Below are 21118 nucleotides of genomic sequence, written 5' to 3'. Positions count from 1 at the left end.
TTTAGACAATACCACCTTCATAACAGGCTCACAAAAGTCCCATTATCCTAGGAAATAAGGTCCAACCAGTTTACTTCCTTGTCTGTGCCACTGCTAAGCCTGTTAAATCTACCTCTGATGAGAGACTGAATAGAAACAAGGCAGAAATGGAAGGACACTGCATGATGCTTAATGACTGTCATTGTATTTTCATGTGAATGATGGACTGGGTGACCACAGTCTCCACGCGAAAGTAAAAGAAGGAGTCTGGTCATGCTTCTCTGCAACAGGTCCCAGGCTAGAGCATTGCTTCCCACACATGCTTCTCTTGAAAAACTTTGTGCATTCCACACATGAAAACTTTGAGCATTCCACTGATGAAAAACCAGTGTCACACACTGTGTCTCTATTTCCTTTTGTGCTTCTTCCCAACACAGAGCCAGAAGAAGGAACAAGGATCCTGATTGTCATTAACAAAACAGGAAACATCATTACATATGGGCAGCTATTGTGGGGCAGAATGGGAATCGACAGGTATATTACAGATCCTTCATCATACCAGGGTGATAAAACATACCCTAAACACAGCCAAGAATCTACTTTCAGTCTGTATTGGTAGATCGTATTATATTCACTAGCCATACTTTATGAATTCATTAGCAACAGAAGCCCAAACCTGAGGAATTATAGAAAGGATCAACATCTGTATTTTGTCTTTATTAACTATTAGCATATGTAGCAGTACCTTTTACATCCTTCTAGGCTTTTATAAGTTCAATCAGAGATCATAATTATTTCTGTATTGTCTTTTCCATGCCTTTAGGTAATTTGACTAATACAATCAAACTCTGTGGATGTGTGTGTACAGCAATCCTACAGGTGCTCTGTTAAAACCAATCAAACATGTCTCTGTTAGCCAGTCCTCAGAATACTTCACTTCAATAATTATTTTTTTTCTTTGTCTCTACAATCAATGCAAAAGATAGGCATTTTTTCGTAGGTGTCATGGCTTGAGCTCAGAGGGCAACTAAGCACCACACAGCCACTCACTCCCCCTTTCCCCCCAGTGTTGGGAAGGAGTAAAGCAAAAAGCCCAGGAAATTGAGATAAGGACAGGGACAGATGACCTAATCCATTATTGGCACAGACAAAACACAGGCTTGTTAGGCGAAGAAAAAAGGAACATAAAATTTAATACAGACACTAATAACAACAACACGTAACAGACAGAGTAGAACTGTGAGAAGCATTACCACATCCTGAGAACACCTTCCCCCACCTCTCCCTTCTTCCCAGGCTCAGCTTTGCTCCTGATATCTCTACCTCCTCCCTCACAGAGGTGCAGGGAATGGGGGTGCGGTTAGACCTGATGCTTCTTTCACTGCAGGGGGGTGGGGGGGGACTTCTGGCATTCCTCCCCTGTTCCAGAGTGGTCCCTCTCTCACAGGAGACAGTCCTACACAAACCAACTCCAACATGAGTCACTCCCATGAGTGTGTATGTCACCCCGCATGTTGCAATCCTCCTAGTGCTGAACTACGTCAGTGGGGCCTTCTTTCCATAGAGTCCCAGTCTTCTTCAGGCACAGTCACCTGGGTCAGTGTGGGGCCCCCCACAGGCTGCAGATCAGTATCTGCTCCACTGGTGACCTCCACGGGTGGCAGGGGGGTGGCCCTCCCATCTCACCAGAGGATACAGAGGAGTGTCTGCTCCAGCGCACCCCCCCTTCCTCCTTTCTTCCACTGACCTTGGTGTTTGCACAGATATTCTCCTCACATCTCCTCTTCACAACTCCCACAACTCCTCCCAGGTTCCCCCTCTTAAATACATTATGGCAGAGGCACAGCCTTGGTGCAAAGGCGGGTCCAACCTGGAGCCAGGGGAGCTTTGAGAAGCTTCCCACAGGGGGCCACCACTGTAGCCTCCTCCCCTGCTACAAAAAAAACCCCCCCACTCACTCAAACCAGGACAATAGGTTGATTAACATCCTTCATCAAACAAACCTTCCTTCATTTTTTGAGAGAACTCTCTTAGGAAACATGACTGGATTTCTGGAGATGCCTATCTCTTTCCATCAAGATTCGTTAATCATAGAATCATAGAATGGTTGGAGTTAGAAGGGACCTTTAAAGGTCATATAGTCCAACCCCTCTGCAATAAGCAGGGACATCTTCAACCAGATCAGGTTGCTCAGAGCCCTGCACAACCTGACCTTGAATGTTCCCAGGGATGCAGCATCTACCATCTCTCTGGGCAACTAGTTCCAGTGTTTCACCACTCTGATTCAGTGAGTACTATAGATCTTTAGATTCAGACTAAGAAGTCTAAATATAGATGTCTGTATGCTGAGGTGGGCTTCAGCTGCCTCAGTGAATATCACCAGGGTCACCTGAGCTATTTAGTTGACCTCCTGCTTCTATTCAGATATTGTTACTTCAGTAAGTCTGTGCCACTTCCTCTAGTGCTGTGTGTGTGTGTCAGACACCCAAGGCATCTCAAATGGCACTGAATATCTGTCTCTATACAATAAAACTCTCTCCCCCGTGTCTTAGGGATAAAATGAAGGCATCTATGTGTAGTGATCTGCATTTAGAAGTCTTCTGTTTTTCATCACTGATTATTGAGGAAGCCTTGGTGACTAACTTAGACTGAACATGAAATTTTTAGGTAGCTATATCAGGTATTTCCACTGTAAGGATTTAATTTATTTTCACAAAGATATGTTTTTAGTGCAATTTGAGATGCTTCTTTGGGGGATTGAGTTGCCAGTCCAGATAGACACAGATCTTCTGTAGGCCCCATGTCAGAATGTCTTGGTACCCTAAGAAATCTAGAGACACTTGTTGTTTATTTGCACCTGAATCTGGTCCTAAAAATCTCCAAAGTAATTCCCTAGTTCTCTTGCTTCAGGAACTCATTGGACACTAGAATGTAATTTACAGGCAAAGTCTAGGGTTCATTTAGAATTTCTCTGAAATGTAGTCACTGCCAGAGCAGAGAAATTCAAAGTCAATCAGTGCTGTCTTAATCCATGTTCCATCACTAGAAATAAAGATCCTAGAAACCAGTCAACTGTGCCATTGATTCCAGCAAGAATTGAATTCACTCTCTTACTGCTGTGTTTTTGTCAGCAAGACTAGCAATCTAAAGAAGCAATAAAGACTCACTTTTGTCAGAAAATACAGCAGATGGCCACAGAATATGCCATGGGAGTAGGAACAAAAGAACATTTTCACAGAATTACCTTTTAAAAGAACAGCCAGTTGTCTGACACCTGACTCACTCATTTTTATAGAAATATAACATGTTTTTAGGACATTCATGAAAACACAGTTTGCATGCAAGGACACACATTAATTCATCACTGAAATGTATCTGCTTCTGCAGAAAACTGCAGCAGCTGCCTGATGGGCTATAGTACAAGCACATAGTTTAAAAGGAGCTAAGGAGATCTGATGAAAACCATACTAAAATCACAGATGGTCACTCAGTTATAATTCAGATGGCATGTTAATAGTATTTTGGGGATTTTTTTCTGCCATGGTACTATAGACATTAAAAAGTTAAATGATTGTAACTTGTCACATAGTCCAGATGCCCATGGCTCTGAAGATACAGAGATATCAGACAGAGATACAGACAGATCACAGCGGCACAAGAAAGACCATCACTCATTTCATTGCATAAATTTTACTGCTATTAATTGTTCATTTTTTAACTGCAGTGACCCGCTATATCATGACTGCAATTACATGTGATGCTCACAATTGCAGCTTGGGGTATTAAAACAATCCCCTGCCCCGCAGGTAAAATCCATTGCAAATACATCTACTAAACTTCATGTTTGAAAATAGTCATCTAAAAACCAAAACCAAACCAAACCAAACCCCAAAAGTGAGTGAGAAAGTATATGGGGCAAACCCTCACTTCCTGATAGTGTCTGCATATACTGTAAAGAAGCTGCCCCTGTTTACTCTAGGTCAGCTTCTTACTGCACATCGTGTATGCCATGTAGGGGAAGGTAAGACTAGGGTTCTTGGTACTATTTAACTCCAGCTAAAAAAAGAGAGGTGGTGTGGTTTAATGACCTGTCACCATAGAAACAAGGAACTTACAAGTGGAACTGTGTAAATAATTGATATTTTGTTTCAATGGTTAAACAAAAATAAAACAAAAAACCCCTATTCTGCTCAATTAAGTGAGATTTTCTCCTTTTTGGCTGACATAAAATACAGAGAGTTGAACAGGCAGATAGGAAATTTTATTTTTAGCTTTTCATTTTTAATTTTAACATTATTTATTTTTTTAGCCCTAATTAAATTTAAGTAGCAATACTTCTGAAACAATGTTCTGTCATGAAACATCAATACATTTTTATTTTCCAAATTTGTTAATGGCTATTGTTTTTCGGCCTAAATTATTTTAAAATTTAACCTGAAACTGCATTCTTCAATTACTAACCTGCTTGCAGAAAAATACTTTTATTCAGTCCTGCTCCCAAAAACTAATCTTATCTGAGTCAATCTCTTACCCAGTTGCCTGGGCAAATTCTATTCTATCTTTTATTTTCTTTTAACTTATGTTCCTCAGTTATTAAAGAAGGACTTCCTGGCAATTCTGGAGATTACAAAAGTAATATCTTTGAAAGAACCAGGTAAGAATTATTACAATGAATATACTATGGGATGGGAATAGTAGCTCATACACATGCTTTGCAGTTAATGGTGTTTTCAGAGCTGTAGGCGTTAAATTCCAGTACTTTTCCTTCCCAATGTTTCCTATCTGAATGGAAGTTCAGCAAATGCTGAGAAGATGACTAAACTTATATTTATTAGCAGGGCTTGAAAAGGAGGCAGTCCTCATTTAAACCACCAAAATGCTGCTGAATGTGTCGGCAGAATGTGTTCATGCTGCCCAAGGAAATAATAGAAATTTCTGTTCCATTACAGCAATTTTTGCATCTTTTCTCTGAGTCATCTTAACTGACCGTTCCCAGGCTGATGATCACCTCACTGAAGTTTTAAGTGTCTTAGAGAGTCCATATAGCTTAACTTGTCCTCTGGTTTTCCTCTTGAGTCAGTAGAGAGAAAAAGGCCATTCCAGAGAACTATTTATCCCACAAATGTTAGGAAACCACAGCAGTTTGAAAGGATTAACTCTAAGGAAGGACCCACAGCTCTTCAGTGGCTACTTAGACTTAGTTTAGACCAGACAATTGAGGTGTTAGTTACTAAAATTAAGAGAGACAAACCACATTCCTGGAGAGAAAGCAGTGAATAAGAACTGGTAGGATTTGGGTTTAAGACTCATAGGACAGAGACTAAAGTATCCATATCTATCGTATGTGCTGTAGAAAATCCATGGCAGAATACTTCTCTGGTACTGTGTGATGCACCTATGGCCCTACACACACCACTGATTTGCCATGGCTTAGCACATGTGTGGGTAGCACATGGAACTGAAGAGAAAGGGATAATATATTAAGGAAAGATCTTCCTGACACCGAGACACAGTATTACCGAGGACACTGTGATCCCTAATGAAGAATGGTACGGAGATTCCCAGTCTAATGGCAACCCAGCTAGATCTGGAAGCAAGAGTTGTAGGATTGCACAGGCACAGCACTGCCCTACAGCAAATTATTTCTGCTCCCAGGAACACGATCTCAGCTGAGAGCTACAACGTCAAATAAACATCCCTGCTCAACTGGCATTAATATGTGCCTCTTCATATTATGTCTAGGGTACAACGTGGATGGGTTTTTAATCCCTTACCAGGAATCCTTCACCAGTAAAATTGTTGTTATACTATTTGTCTTTTCAGGCAGACCACATATATAACTTGGCTGTATATTATAGAGGGATAAGAAAGAAATATGCCAGAGGCTGTTCCAAGAAATAAGAATATACCAGTCATTCACCCATTGGAGGTTTGTCCCGTCTCCAGCCATGACTAGCAAGAAACTTTTCCATAGATCATTCCAAAGCAGTTTGTCTGTGACACAGCACTCTTTCTTTCCCCCACCAGAGCTGATCCTGAACTTTTTCAAAGACAATGCACTTCCAGGCTTTCAGCTTCACTAATGTGACTGAATTCACAGTAGGTTAGCAACTTCCCTTGTAGCCTCCACTTGAGAACAAGATTCTTTATTTGAGCCTGTAGCTTGGTTTATGCCTGGATTGTGAAGATTTTATTCATTCCAGTACTGCTACATTATTATCAACAGGATTGATACTATCTAACTTCAGACCTCCATAATGACACAATAGGCAATGGAGAGAAATGGGCACTTGTCATACAGTCTTCTCGGTGTAAAATGGATGTCTAAAATAGGGAAGGTTTAGGTCCTGTAAGTACGTGTAAGTGACTTCTAAGTACTTATTTTGATCTATTGACTGTAAACACAGTTTAAATACCTAGCATTGATAAAGGCCTCTCTACTTTGTAAGCCCCATGAATTCATCCATTGTATCTGATGAACAGACTTCTAAAAAACATGTTGATAAAATCAGAGACATTCAACAAAAGAGCTAAAGAATGAGTTAATGCTTGAAAAACAGAGATCAGTGAAGCTCTTCTACTTGTGTTTGCCTGAGAAAGAGTAAAGCTTGATCACAGCTTGGCTACTGAGAGTTGCACAGGTGTCTTGTTCAGATAGAGGCCTGAAATGAGCATGGATCCTAACTCTGGTATCACATCGTCTCTAACTTCTACCTTGAAATTCTTGCTTGTTTCTACAATCTCTAACAAGACGTTAGTAGAAGACACTTTATGCAGTGTCACATGGATAAATCCATTAGTGTAAAAAAGCATCTTTGCCCAAAGATGCATGCAGGCAGATCAAAGCTATCTAGGTCAGTATCCTGGCTCAAATAGGAGCCAAGTAAAAAACACATAGGTGTAAACACATATTCTTAGCTATACCCTCCCAACTCGAAGATTTCAATAGCTTTTAAAAGCTGAGTGTGAGAATAACAATCCTAGTCCTATTGTTCCTGTGCACAGCAGCATCAATAAAGGAGACATATGCACACATACACAGGCACACAATGAAGTAATGTCTTCCCAGTGGTGCCAAGGGAAGTAAGAGTGGATAATTAAAAGACTCTGAAAGAACAGGAGGCTGATGAGACACCCAATAGAAATCCAAAACTAAGAAAAACTGCTCCATCATCATGTGAAGATGGAAATTCTTTTCAAAATCTACTTTCACCTTGCATTACCACCATTACCTTCTAATTACCACCTCCTACCCCCTTGGCACCCTTACCAGTTTATTTACTGTTGATTTACATGGTAACTGGCTGATAGGATTACTCTTAAAGGTGATTGTAGGCATTGCATCCCTGCAAATACTTATTTCATACGACTTTCTTGACTTGCCTGGCAAAGCTACTACACTTCAACATTTTCAGAGGAGGACAGGAGGATGAGCTATCCAGGACTACAAGTTAAAGATTAATTTGACAGTGAGTTATGAACCACATAATCACCAATGAGTCCTCATCACTTCTGTTTCTATTCAAATTCTTGCACTGTGTTTGCTATTATCATACCTTGGCTTATGCCCGATTAATTCATTTTAGGCACAATAAGCATTAAATCAGAGGCCCAAATCTGCAGATCACTCAAGGCACTCCCCCACTATTTGAGAGAGCCACATTCAGGGGACAAATCCAGAATATCAAGTTCCAGCAGTGGAAAACAAGACAGGTAACAGACTATGAAAAGTCTGTCATGCCAATCTACAGCTGGAGAAATGTTCTACGCTATATTATCAGGGCTCTTTCTGATTTCTTTGAGTGGTGCATTTCCTGTTTTTGATCCTGTGCCTCCATACACAGTATCAGATACAACTGGTCAGTAGAGCCCAGATCAAGCCAGACAAATGTGTAAGGCCCTTGGAGTTACAACTAAGTGAGATACAAGCCCACTAAGAAGCAGAAGACAGCTGGGAGATTCTCTTTGTCAGTGCAGGTATGTGGCAAGTGTGAATGTGCTGGCTGCCAAGCACCTGCCTGGCTTTTGAGGTCACCACTCAAGGAAGTATTGATTGCAAAACTTGCTCACAGAAGTCTAAGTAGATCCAGTAGAGTTAAGTACATGGACGGCATGAAGAAGACACCTACATATCAAAACATTCCATGGTAAAAATCAGGCTCCAGATTTTTTCAGGTAATCCAGACTCCTAGCGTGACCTAGTCAATATAACAGAGACAGATGCTAAAGGCAGGATTTCTCTGATAAAACAAATACATCTACAGTGTAAATATTTACAGCTGAGATAGTCACTCTTACTTCCATATATGTCTGTAGAGAAAAAAAAGGCATCATCTAATATGCTTTGAGGATTAAATGAATTATGTCTCAGTCTCTACTTATTAGATATCCAGAGCTACAAAATGATCAAGGTGACTCGCTCATTTGTAGCGTAGATGCATTTGCAGTTATCAACATTTAATTAGATGAATCCCATGCTAAGTGTACATGACCAAGGAAACTGTCATTAAGTATCTGAGTAACTCCTGTGCCATTCTTTCCTAGCCCAAGGGTTGAGAACAGGTCAGCAGAGTCTGGATGGGAAAAAATAAAAATGAAAAAGAGTGCATATCGATCAGCAGTGACCTTTATCAATTCTTATCTGGTGGAAAGTCCCTTGAGGACTGCTGACAGCTAGAAAAGGGTTCAGCAGGAACTGGGGCAGCCCTACACTAAAACAAGGACAAAAACTCAAACAAGGGAGGTTGGAAACACTGATGTAAGAAATAGCCTGGAGAAGTTGAGTATGAAGTAATCATCCTCCTCCTTCCTTTTCTGCCTTTGGCTTTCATAATTTCTCTTTATTGCTGTAATTCCCTCTCCAGAGTGAAGGAGTCAGATTTCAGGTCCTGCTGAGATTCCATTTTCTTCAAATTCTCTTTTGCATTCAGGCTATAGATGATGGCTGAATGGGGATGGACACACAGGGCCAGCACATAAACCTCAATTCTTTTCATATAAAGGCTCTTAAAGAATTTAAAGCATTTAAGAGGAAGAAGCTATCATAAAACTCATGGGAAAAAAACAAACAGAAAATCTCAAGGCAATCATTGTCTCTGAAGAATTATAGGCATTACACAGCAGCAGAAGGAGATAAAACAGAGCTGTGAAGAATAAAATAGTAATGAGCATAACATCTGGGCATAAGAGGTAGAGGGGGAGGGAAACGGGAAAACATTAGAGCCCTGAAAAGTCAGGGCTGGATGTTTTCCATAATATAGTGCCAGTCTTGCTCTTCAAGACCTGTGGTTGCAGTTGCAGCATCAACATTGTGCTTGTGTTGGACCTCACCCAGAGGAGCTCTGGGGAACTATTTAGTTTATGTCTGTGTTCACAAATGCTAAACACAGCAAGGGGGCAAAGCAAAGGCAGGAGAGCTGAATTATTACAAAATGTAGGAACCCATAATATGTTCTTCTTCTTTTGACTTCAAAGTGCATTGCTTTCCACGCAGTACTTTTAGGCAGGAGAAATATCAGTGCAGAAGACAAGGTCTCTAAACAGGAGCAGAGAACCTACTACTCCTGTTATTATTTTTTTGCACCATGCGGGCACCTTGGAGTAGGATTCATGATCTGTAACATTATTGTTCTAAATACTGTAGAAATACAGATCACAAGGACTGTTCATGTCCCAGTTTCAAGTTTTATATGTGATCATTTGATTTTGTGTCACCTGCAACAGAAGAATGTGAAGCTACCTTGCTTACAGAGGTTACTGTAGTTCAGCTTATTTGGTGGATTTTTTTTTAAGCCACAGTAACTTGAACATATGCCCGAGTCTCTACAGAGTCCCTAAAATCTCACAATCCCATTTTACACCCTGCAGCCTGTCTGAGGAGAAATAAATCCTCAGAAAATATACATATTGAATCATTCTGTGGAAATTTGCATGCAGAAGTAGTCAAAGAGGGGAAAAGGCAGTTTTGTGTTTCTCCTTGCTTTTGAATAAAAAGTTTATTCACCAGCCAGGAGGGATTTCTTCCTTCTTTCATCTGTTTCTGACAAGCAAGGGAGTTGTTTTCTATGTTTCTCTTTCTTTGAAGGAAACAAGCTAATAACATATTTCTGCACTACCTGCCATCATTAGTAAGTCTTACTGCTATAGATGACTAACAAAAACCAAATGTTGGGCTTCTCTTTTTTTTTTTTTTTTTTTTTTTCCCTCTGTTTCACTTCTCACCAGTGAAAAACAGTTTGTCTGCAGCAGGTGAAAATTGAGAGAATCAACACACTTCACGTATGAATGCTGAATTTATGAATTTATGAGCAGTTATTACCTTTTCAGGGAGTTTCACAGTGAAACTTCTCCAAACAATGCTTGATAACTTATCGTAAAAGCCAGGTTCAGCTGTGGTGAATAGTGCTCCATTCCAGTAATAGACCAGGAGAAAAAGTGCTTTTGAAGTAAACAGATACCTGTGGTATTTTCACAACTACTGTGGAGTGTGAATCCATCATGTGTGGAGTATCCCTTGTTGATACACTTTTTGTTAGGAGGCAGCAGCAAGGTGTCATTTGAAACAAAGTAAGTAGCATTTCAATGATGTTGAACAAACAGTAAGAAGGTGGTAGAGCTCTGTTGATGTCCCACCATTTTAACTATGGAGATAAAGCTTTGTTGGGAATGAGGGTGTCAGGAGCTGGCTTGAAATAAGTGTCGTGTAACAAAAGGTGAGGACTTAAAAGGGATAGAGTGAAATGCTATAGTCTCAGAGGTAAAATGAAATATATGTAAAATATATCTGCAATAATTAAAAAAAAAGGTAGAGAGAAAGTGCAATGGAACGAAATGGCTTTCAAACAAGAAATATGCCAGAATTCTTCACTGGAAAATAAATGCCTTTGAGGGGATGTGGCTTCTTTACCCAAAGCCACATAAACTGTGGAACTTGTTGCCACAGGATGTGATGAACAACTGAAAGGTGCACAATGAGCCTGGGAAAATCTTCTTCACAGTGATTCAGTCCAAAAATACTGGGAGAACAGAATAAAGAGCAGCTGGGTTCTGCTGCTGAGCTAGTGCTTGAAAGGATTCAGTCCCTTCCTGCCTGAGTGGGTGATACATTTTAATCACATTGAGATGCAAAAGCCTTTCCAATGGCTCTGGACCTCCTCTATCTCAGCTGTGATCTGAATTTGGAACAGGCAGAGGGGAGGAGTTCAGTCTGAATAGTCCCTCAGCCACCACGGTTATTTTGGATTTGAGTCATAAAGAACAAACTAGCTGATGAAATAGTCTTTTTTGACCTGGGAAAATCTATGAATTCTTGAATCCAAGTAAGTGTCATTGCATAATCATAAGAAGTAGTGCTCACGGTCAGCTTCTGACATAATTCTGGGGGTAGGGAAGGAGAAACAGTTTTTCTCCCTTTTGACCTTGCTTATGCCACTTCTGGACCAGGGAAGAATTGGGAAGCTCCTCTGTAATGCACAAAGAGTGTCTCAAAAACACATCCGTGGGTCTGAAATGAATTGCCTGAAGTACGTGCTTTCCTCAGTTCCATCAGACCACACAGTTAATTTACCCAAAGCTGGGAAGCAGAACAAAAATGAGCTTATGTATGAGATGAACGGCAGGACCCTGATGGAAATAATCGTAGCAGCTAAAATGCGGGAATGTCTTGCTTCAGAGGATACTCTAGTAACACAGATATATGCATCCTGCCCTCCCTTGCTTCTGGACTAAAATATGTGTCTAGGAAAAGGGGAGAGAAATCTCCTCTCTTTTATCACACACACAATGTTCCTTGCCCTTCTCTGCAGTTTTACCCATTCTAGTCACAGTAGAAGCAGTTTGGACAGAACTCAGAAAATAGACCCTGATTTTCAATTAGTTCCTTTGTCATTCTTTGCCCTTCTTTCATTGGTGCTGGCCATAGGCAGCTACTGCTGCAGTCAGTGGGAAATGAGACAGGATATTAAACTATTAATTTCTTCTTTGATTTCTGCCTCAGTTTCTTATCTCAGCAATAGCACAAGTATTCTTCATCAAGATTATGGTCATTACAATGTTAATCCCTGTAAAGGTCTTCATCATGTGAGAGAGAGGCACAAATTATTACTGAGCTGATGAGGGAGAATGAGCTGTTACAGAACAGACCAATGATGCACTTAGTCTTATGTCCAGTCCCCAATAGCTGTTGCCACCTGCACCAGCAAAAGACACGAACACTGTCAAGGCCCTTCCAGGCATATTGTGGGGTTTTCTTGGTATCTTTTTTTTTTTTTAATTGTTATTAATTTTGTAGATATATGTCACTGCATCACCTAAAGTACAGAAGCAAATTCCTGACCTCTGATAATAACCAGCATTTGTTCTGGTACATCCCCAATGATTGATTTTTTGTCCTTATAATGTTTCTCTAAGCTCATTCAGCTACACTGACTGCACCTCTTACCGTAAGGTGTTTGCATTGACATTGCTGAAAACCCTGCAGACATGACAGGAAATGTTAGAAACCATCAGTTCAATGTACATGGTCTATCCCAAGCTGAAACTCACCTGGAGAAGAGTCATTGAGAGGGTTCAGGGCAGCTGCCCTCCGTATCTTCTCCAGACAAGTCTCTTGCTCCTTTTTAATGATGCAGTTGGAATGGGTTGCTGTAACCTGAAATGTGGGGGAAAAGTGTGGAGAAAGAACAATTACAAACTTAAAATAACTAGTGAATTTATGATGAAACATCAGTAAGTTCTGAGGTGTCATTCCAAAAAGAAAAATAAATAAAAACTTCTTCAGAAGGTGAGAGAAAACTGCAACAAACTTTTTTTCCTTTTTTCTTTTATCTTTTTTTTTCTTTTTTTTTTTTCCTCCCAGAATGCTTATGGCCACTCTATGGAATTATACTCCTCAAATTTTGGGGGGTTTTTCTAATATGTTTGCTTTATTTTATTGTATTCCTTCCTCATATAAGGTTGAAGCAAAGGTACCTCTAAATAAAGTAATCATTTAAAGAGGAATCAGAAATCAACTGAGGCTCAGTTTGATCTTCCACCAGTTTCTTATGAGTCTTGCACAACCCATTAACCTCACTCAGGACTCAGAACTAAATTAAAAGCTCTTTCTCTCACCCTTTCACCCCTATCCATTCCTTAATGTTGCCTTCTTTCTTCATTCTTAGTGAATACAAGGCAACTTTCTTGCCAAAAGAGAATGTAATGCTAATTAAACTGAGATGACTTGATCAAAATATTTTCTTTTTCTTTTCTTCCTGTGGTTCCCCCCCCCCCTCCCCCCCCCCATCTTTAAGGCTCTAAGGCAGCACAGTACAAGAAAAAAATGAGAGAGGCAGGTGGAGAAGAAAAAAAAGATGTTAGTTTATAAGAAGAACATTGCAGCCAACAGAATGCAGGTAATCCCAAAGCAGCAACAAAGTAAGAATGTGACCCATTCCCAGAAATCAATACAAGATTTCATTCCTATTGCAGACAGTGGCCAGGGGATATTAATTCAAGGGCAATACAATCTCAGGTTTCATTAGATCAATTTATAGGGGCACTGCTAAGGTTCAAATCACACTCTGTGGAAAGCACCATGAAAATCAGTGCACTGATTGAAGATGAGACAGGTCACCCTTGTTCACTAAAGCAATTTTGCTGTTTCATATTTCCTGTCCCATTTCCTTCACTCTTGACGATGGAGAACTACAGGGGAAGTAGAGTGTACCTGTCGAGTGGTCTGTTTTCCCTTATCTGCTAAGTAGGAACAAGCAAACACGGAAAGCAATACCTGAATTCAATCTACTTCAGTTTATTTTGGAGTCCCATCTACACAGTTCAACTTTATTTCCCTCACATCCCAATAGGGGAATGGAGTGAACAGCTTGGGTCACTAATGCATTGAACTGCCACCACACACTCAATACACAATTACAGTAAATCCCAGGGCAAGTGTAATCCTAGTTTGGTGGTGTTTGTGTTGTACTTTTGAGTGTGCTAGGAGGCATGGAGCCATTTGCACACTTTTGACCTTGTAGCAGTTACAAGTCACCACCCCTATTTCAAAGACAGAGGGTTTCCTAATGAACGTCTACTGGGAAGGTTTACTCCCCATTTGTAGAAACTGATAATGCTACACAGTTTCATCTCCAAGATCCCAGTAATAAATTTCAGCTATTTTCCTTGTGGGATGCACCAGGCATAACCATACTAGATTTGTTTATCTTCAAAACAAACACTGTTCTTTTCTAAGGACTCCCAAGGGCCTGGAAAATATATTTTGTCACAGATCTCTAGGATCTCCCAAGAACATAAGGCTTTTGCTACATCATCCCATAAACCTCACCAAGGATTGGGAAAATTGCATTGGCTGACATTCAAGTTTTTAAGATATCTTTTAAGAAGATAAAAGAGAAGTAGCAAGTAAATCAGGGTTCTGCTGCTAGTAGTGATCGCTTTCCACAGTTGCACAGGTCTGAGTGTCCAGGGGTTGTCTCAGTACATGAATGTACCAGTTTCCTTACAGTTCAGCATGTGCAGATTAGAAAAGCTGTCATTTAGTAATAATAATAATAATAATATAATTACAATATAAATTGTCTACGCAAGCAGGATATGAACAAACAAAAGGAAATGTTTCTTCACACACTTATTGTTAACCTGCAGAACTCTTTTCAGCTTGATGTTGTGGATGTTAAATGTTATAGGAGTTCAAAATACATACATATATATATGTATATATTTATGCAAAGTCCATCAAAGGGTACTAAACACTAAGAAACTCACCATGCCTAGATTTTTATGTCCTATGGGGTAATCATAGACATTTGTGAAGAAGGTTTAGATTCAATCTATAGTGAAAGCATGAAAGAGTGTGGTTTATCCTTCTTATTTTTTGGTGTCTTCTTTAGTAGAGGTGAATCAAATCCAGGACTTGATTGTTTATAAAGAAAGCCTAAGGTTAAAAGCTCAGATTTTATTGTTTTCCTTGCAGACAGGCACATCTAGTCAAATATATCTGACTAAACTGACTAAATTTAGTCAACTGTATCTGAGTAAGTCTGGCTCAGGAGGTATTTGAAATGCAGACTGCTGGGCACAGAGAGAGCACTAGAGCGATGTGCTTCACCCATTCCTGTAGCCTTCCTTAAGCTTTCACTATTGGCAGAATACTTTGATGTGACTTCCCATAACCATCTTTATGCCATTTCATAGCACTCTTCATCAACAGATTTTAAAAATATAATATTGGGGAACACAGAAACTGAGACAGAAAGCAAAGAAAGGGAGGAAATGTTAACCTCAGTGCCAGAGGAGAGAATAGAAGCTGCCTGTCATCTCTGCTAATAATCAATCCCATATCTGAGAAAATAAAACCAGGTTTGGATTGTTAATAACAAAAGGTTTCTCTGTTGAATGCAGAGATGCTTTAATGTTATAACGTTTTCCTGAAAGGATCCACGTTTCATGTTCCTCCATTAACTATGTAGTGGTACAGCCTTTAATCTGTCTAGTCAGTCTTCAACAGCTGAACGGCAGAGCACAATTCAAATGGAAGTGTAAGCTTGAACTTTATGGCCTCCTGATTTCATTTCTTTTGCCTCAAGGACATTTGCAATTTCCTGAGTTCAGTAGAGGCAGTCTGGTTAGACTTTCCCAGAAGATATTAGTGATATGTGCAACTAAAGAATATTTTGACACATACTAGAAAAATCAAGAAACCAAGTTGATAGTGCATGAAATTCACTCTTTTTAAAAAAATTATTACTCTCAGTGGAGTGAAGGAGTTTGACTCACACCAGTTTTGAAAAGGCATATATTTGTATAGATACAAACACAATGTTCTTTCCTCTTCTGCATTTCTGTATTATGCTTGTAAAGTTCTGATTTTTTTTTTTGGTAAAGTGAATGAGAACATTTTCACTCCATTCATCATATGTCATATCAGGCACCATGACAATAAGGAGGGGGGTAAAGAAATACAGATAAGAAAAAAACAAAGAAACAACAACAAAAAAACCCTCATGGACAGTGTTTTACATCAACATAGAGACGAAATAGAGTCTGATTCACCTTTTGTTTAAATGTTTTCTCTGAAGTAATTCAAGAGAGGAATTTAATCCACTAGGATTAGATCACTCACTTCATACCGAATTACACTTTTTACTAATTCTGTTATGACTTTCAGTTTTAAAAAGTTAGTTTAAAAAATGATACATTATTACATGAGCATCACCGAAAGAAGCTCACTTTGTCATGGAAACAACATTACTAGATTTAATCCCTGTTCTTATCAAGCAATGATTCAACTGGTCAAACAAGGGCTAAGGCTTGCAAAACGTTGTGTTAAAAATAGAGGTGTTCGGGAAGGACCTCTGATTATCTGGATTTTTTCAGAACTGATTTACATCACTACTGGTACCTACAACACTGGCTTGGCAGTTGAACAAACTGTTGTCTCCAGGAAAGCCTTACATTGTTACTTGATTGCGTTTTTGTCTGCCTGTGTAAATGGCACCCAAACTACCGCAATTTCAAAACACTTCAGACTAAGTGAATGGGTAAAGTGATTAGAAACTTATTCAAACCAAGACACAATTGTACAATCTGCAGCATAGTTTTGACACCAAGCTTTAAGCAAATTGTTCAGAAAAAACCCCCACAGAGAACACTGCCAAAAAACCCCACTGATCTCTTTCAAACTGGCTTACACGAATTTAAGGTACGGTAACCTTATAACACTGATGGCTCCTGGAGAGATGCATGTCTCACTGCAGATTAGAAAATAGCAGCAGCATAATCAACAGTTCCCTTCACTCAGTGGATACCTTCTGAAGTGGTAACTCTGGACAAAAGATGTGTTATGCAACATGGGTTAAACCTATTTTTGAGTTTGCCTTAACTGGCTTTTTATCTTGGAGATCAGTTGAAAAACCTCTCTTTGAGCACGGTGAAGCATTCTCAGTATAGTTGATGACTTCTACAGGAACTGACATCTTGAGTTAAAACTACGCATACTGTTATTCTATCGCTAACAGCAGGCCACACCAAGCAAAGTTTCTTGAAATCTTGTACTGGCAGGATGCAACCACTGATTGAAAAAGTGTTTCAGAATCTTGCTAGATGTGCTTGAGATGAAACTAAAGGTTCAACAGCCCTTTCTGATTGCTGATTGTATTATGCAAAATGGCTGTGTTCTATCGTTCCTGAGACTCCTCCAAAGATAAAACTCTAGATGTACAGTTCCCAATAACACATGCTAGATGTCTTCCTCCTTTATTCCTCAGAGGTCTACCTAGGCCTGAAAAGCTGACAGTCTCCTGCCAACACTGCAATTCGCACTTAGTTTCAAAAGTATTCAGGATTTAAGTCTCCAAAGCAAGGTCTACCCCTTTACAAACCAGACCAAAAATTAATGGGAAAAATCTCACCCCTCCAAGAGCTTTTAGTATGGAGCAAAAATGGGTTGCGTTGCCTCACTGTAGGATATCAGTGGTGCAGGGCTTGCAGAGATCACTGACAATTGCTTCTAAGATATTCTCCAGTTCTTGACACAGGCTGTGGCATGGCAGTCCTTGAACATGGCAGAGCCATTGGGAATAGAGCAACCCACTGTAGATCCAAGCTTCAGCCAAACTTCCATAAGTGACTGCCTTGGCAAGCACAAATTCACTGAACAGGGGTTGCAGGCAAGTAAAGCATATGTAAATTTGCGGAATCTGTGATTGACAAAGGAAGCTAAATAATAAGGGTTTTTTTTTCTCTGGGCTCTATGGTTAGATTGCTCAAGCCTCTGGTAACTATTTTGTGCAGATTCGGCACAACAGTTTAGATTGATTAATAACTAGAAATGACTGGAGTGGAAGTTGGAGGGTAGGACCTACTTTTTTTAACACATTATGTCTCACTGAGAAATGAGAATTTATATTTACAGAAATCTGGGATATGGTGTTCAGATTCAGCTGAACACCTGCAATGGAGGAACTGAAAGAGGAACTCTTTAATTTCTGACCAATCTGGAACACACTGTTCATCTAATCTGAGGAACTGCTGATCCAGCGGGGGTAAACTTGTAGGTGACAATGATTTCACTTGTCCAGCTCCCAGATTTGCTCTGTTAAATCAGTCCCCTGTCTTGACAAAAAGACTGGTCTACTCTGAAGCTTAGAAGTTCCCACCTAAACTCTGAATAGGTGGTTACGTTGCTTCCAAATGATCTCTAAGAAAGTCCCTGACCATTGTCCTTAGAGTTGGCTTTTCTGAGAGTAATAGCAACAGACAGAAAGGCTTGTTCCTCTCTCCTATTGTTTCCAGAGGATTTCTGGGAGAGGCACACTTTTTCACTCTTCAGGCAGCAGTGGTAAGGCAGGAATGTCCCCTGTTTGAAGTAGCCCTGGAAGGCTATATCAGGTGTCAGACCAATCCAAGATGAATAGAATCTAAAATATAGCCTAAAGCTGTCTTAACCTTCTTTTCCTGGTCTACAGATTTTATGTTTAAAGCTTCAGTCCCTCATACACCTTTGTCTTCATCCAGACATCCTTGTCTCTGGTGGCTATGAGATCACGACAACTATCTATGACTCGTCTTTCAGACAAAGTCATGGAATCACAGTATAAATCAGGTTGGAAGGGACCTCCAGAAGACTTCAGCTCAACCTCCTACTCAAATCAGGGTCAGCAATGGGATCAGATTAGGTTTCTCAGGGCTTTTTCCATCTGGGTTTTGGAAAACTCCAAGAATGGAGACTGAACAACCTCTGTGCAACTTACTCCAATGCTCACCTACCCTCAGCATAAAAAGGCCTCTCTTTATTATGAACATCCTTTGTTTCAACTTATGCCCATAGTCTATTTTTCTCCTGCCATGCACCATGAAAAAAAGCCTGGCACTTTCTTCTTGATGATTTCCTCATAGATATTGTAAGGCTGCTCCTAGGTTACCCCAAAAGTGTCTCTCCTTACACTAGCTAAACAAGACCATTTTCCTCACCGTCTCCTCACAGATCATCTTGATGTCCCTCCTCTGAACTTGCTACAGCTGACTGACATTTTTAATGTATTGAGGAGCTTAAAACTGGATGTAATATTCTAGAAGTGGTCCAGCAAGTGTTGAGTAGAGGGGGATAATCACTTCCCTGTATCTACTGGCTATCGCCTCGTTAATACAGTCCAGGACACTTGGCCTTAAACTGTTTCCATCAGGAGCTATGTAAAGAGTGCAGAGTCAAGGCTACCAAATAGCCTTGAATGGTTTATGACACTGAAAAAATCTCTTGATGAGTTTCGTTGAGTGAAGGCTGAGGGAATCTGTGCTAATGTAGAAGAGTTCTCTCACTGTGAGGACATTGAGAAACAGAGACGCTTTTAGGAGTTCTGCATTTGTTGTGCTGCCGGACACCACATTCATTTGTAAGGCAAGTTCTTGTTATTACTTGTTATTATTTGCCCATTTATACTTCATTACATCTAAACAAAACCCTGAAAAGATCTTAGACAGGAAATTTGTTTTGTGCAGGCTCCCAGCAAGTTCAATAGAAACCCCACCTGAGTCACACTTGGAACAGAAATGCATGATGAACAGCTACAGGAGGCTGCAGAAACACTTTCTCCACACATACATATACCCTACCCAAGGGAGAAAGCTTTAATTAATCTACTAATTAAATTAAAGCTATTTGCCCTCAACTATCACACACATTCCTTCCTTTCACTCTTCCCCAAAGGCGGCTCCAGCAAGTGCATCGTGCTACAGCTCTCGCTCTGATATTCCCCAAAGGGCCTTTGGGACTGGGAAGAATACTGAAGAACTGAGGCAAAGAGCTCATTACAACATTGTTAATGGGAAGTGCTCAAGCTCATTCTCAATTTCCCTCCTTCTCCTTTCAGTGCTAAGAGGCATTGGTTTAGATATTGTGCCAAAGTGGAGGGGGAAAAAGAAAACACAACCAAAAAACTCCACTCAAATCCCACAAGGAATCAAATCTTTGCACAAAAGAGTGTGCCTAGAGTAGCTTTCTCAACAAACCCTTCTTTCTCTTTCCCATCTCTGGAGGGTTTCACCACTATTTCACTATAAAAACTCAAGGAGGGGAATAAAGTACATATTCATGAAGGAAAGAAGGAAGCAGACTGAATGGTGTGTCAAAGCACCAACACAGTGAGACGAGCCAGCGTGGAGCTCAGCAGAGGGAATTAGAAAGGAAGAGAGGCAATGTAGGAAAGCTTCTTAATGATGATCAGTGAAGCCATACACAGAAAAACCACCACCACCAAATTACCAGAGAAAGAGTCATCTTAAGAGGCAGCTTTAAATATACTTGGGCTATTGACACTGCCTGGGAGGAAAGTACAGTAGTGGCTGTAAGGAGATTGCTGGCAGAGCCATGGTGCATGAGCTGCCTTGTTCCTCTGACATCCCAACTCATGAGTCTGAAGAGTATGATGTAGCTGTGCTTTCCCATGTGTTGACCATGTTCACAGCCATTTAACATTGCTATAAATACAAAATATGATATAAAATGTTGCACTGATCAGTTGAGGAACTGAGGTGTCATTCAAGTAATCCAGTTCAGGGGTAAGGAAGTTTTTTACTCTGCTTAAAGATGTCATTGTGAAATATTTCATTATTTTGGAATCAAAATTTTAAAAGGTGATACAATCTACTTTGTGGGGGGAAAAAAAAAAGAAAAAAAATCTCTATATATGAACATATTCCTGCAGGATGAAAAAAGATATTGAAACAACTGAGTTTTCCACACGATACAAAATTCCAAAATTTTCCCGTATAAAGTTATTAACCACTGTAATCGTTCAGTCTGTGTTTATACCACAGAGGATGATACTAATGCTACTTTTATTAGTTGATCTAATAAAATAGGATTCCTATTCCTATAATTCTTATTCTCTAATAAATAATTCTTATTCTCTAATGATGGATACCTTATCTCTCTGTATTTAGGACTGCATCAATGTCATGCTGCTGAGACGCATCAGCAGACACTCCTCTCACAGCCAGTTAATGTTTTGGACATTCAGTGTTGGTCAATGTTTATGGTCTAAGTTATCTGGATGATAAACACGGTATGGAGAGAGATGCAGTGTCAGTTTTCATTTCTTGCTGGTAACAAAAATGAGAGCCCAAGGTGACTTGTGCAGCTGTA

General features: G+C 39.9%; 1 protein-coding gene across 7 annotated transcripts in view; it reads right to left on the bottom strand.

The window, feature by feature from the left end:
• Nucleotides 1-21118, bottom strand: part of ADCYAP1R1 (ADCYAP receptor type I) — a 142333-nt gene that overhangs the window by 74914 nt on the left and 46301 nt on the right. For all 7 annotated transcript variants that reach the window (XM_074869602.1, XM_074869608.1, XM_074869616.1 and 4 more), the window contains exon 3: nt 12523-12628. In XM_074869602.1, the coding sequence (XP_074725703.1) occupies nt 12523-12628 (106 nt within the window). The remainder of the gene's footprint in view (nt 1-12522; nt 12629-21118) is intronic.

Source organism: Strix uralensis, chromosome 1 (genome assembly GCF_047716275.1).
Source record: "Strix uralensis isolate ZFMK-TIS-50842 chromosome 1, bStrUra1, whole genome shotgun sequence".
Lineage (NCBI taxonomy): Eukaryota > Metazoa > Chordata > Aves > Strigiformes > Strigidae > Strix > Strix uralensis.
This window is presented reverse-complemented; position numbering and strand designations above follow the sequence as displayed.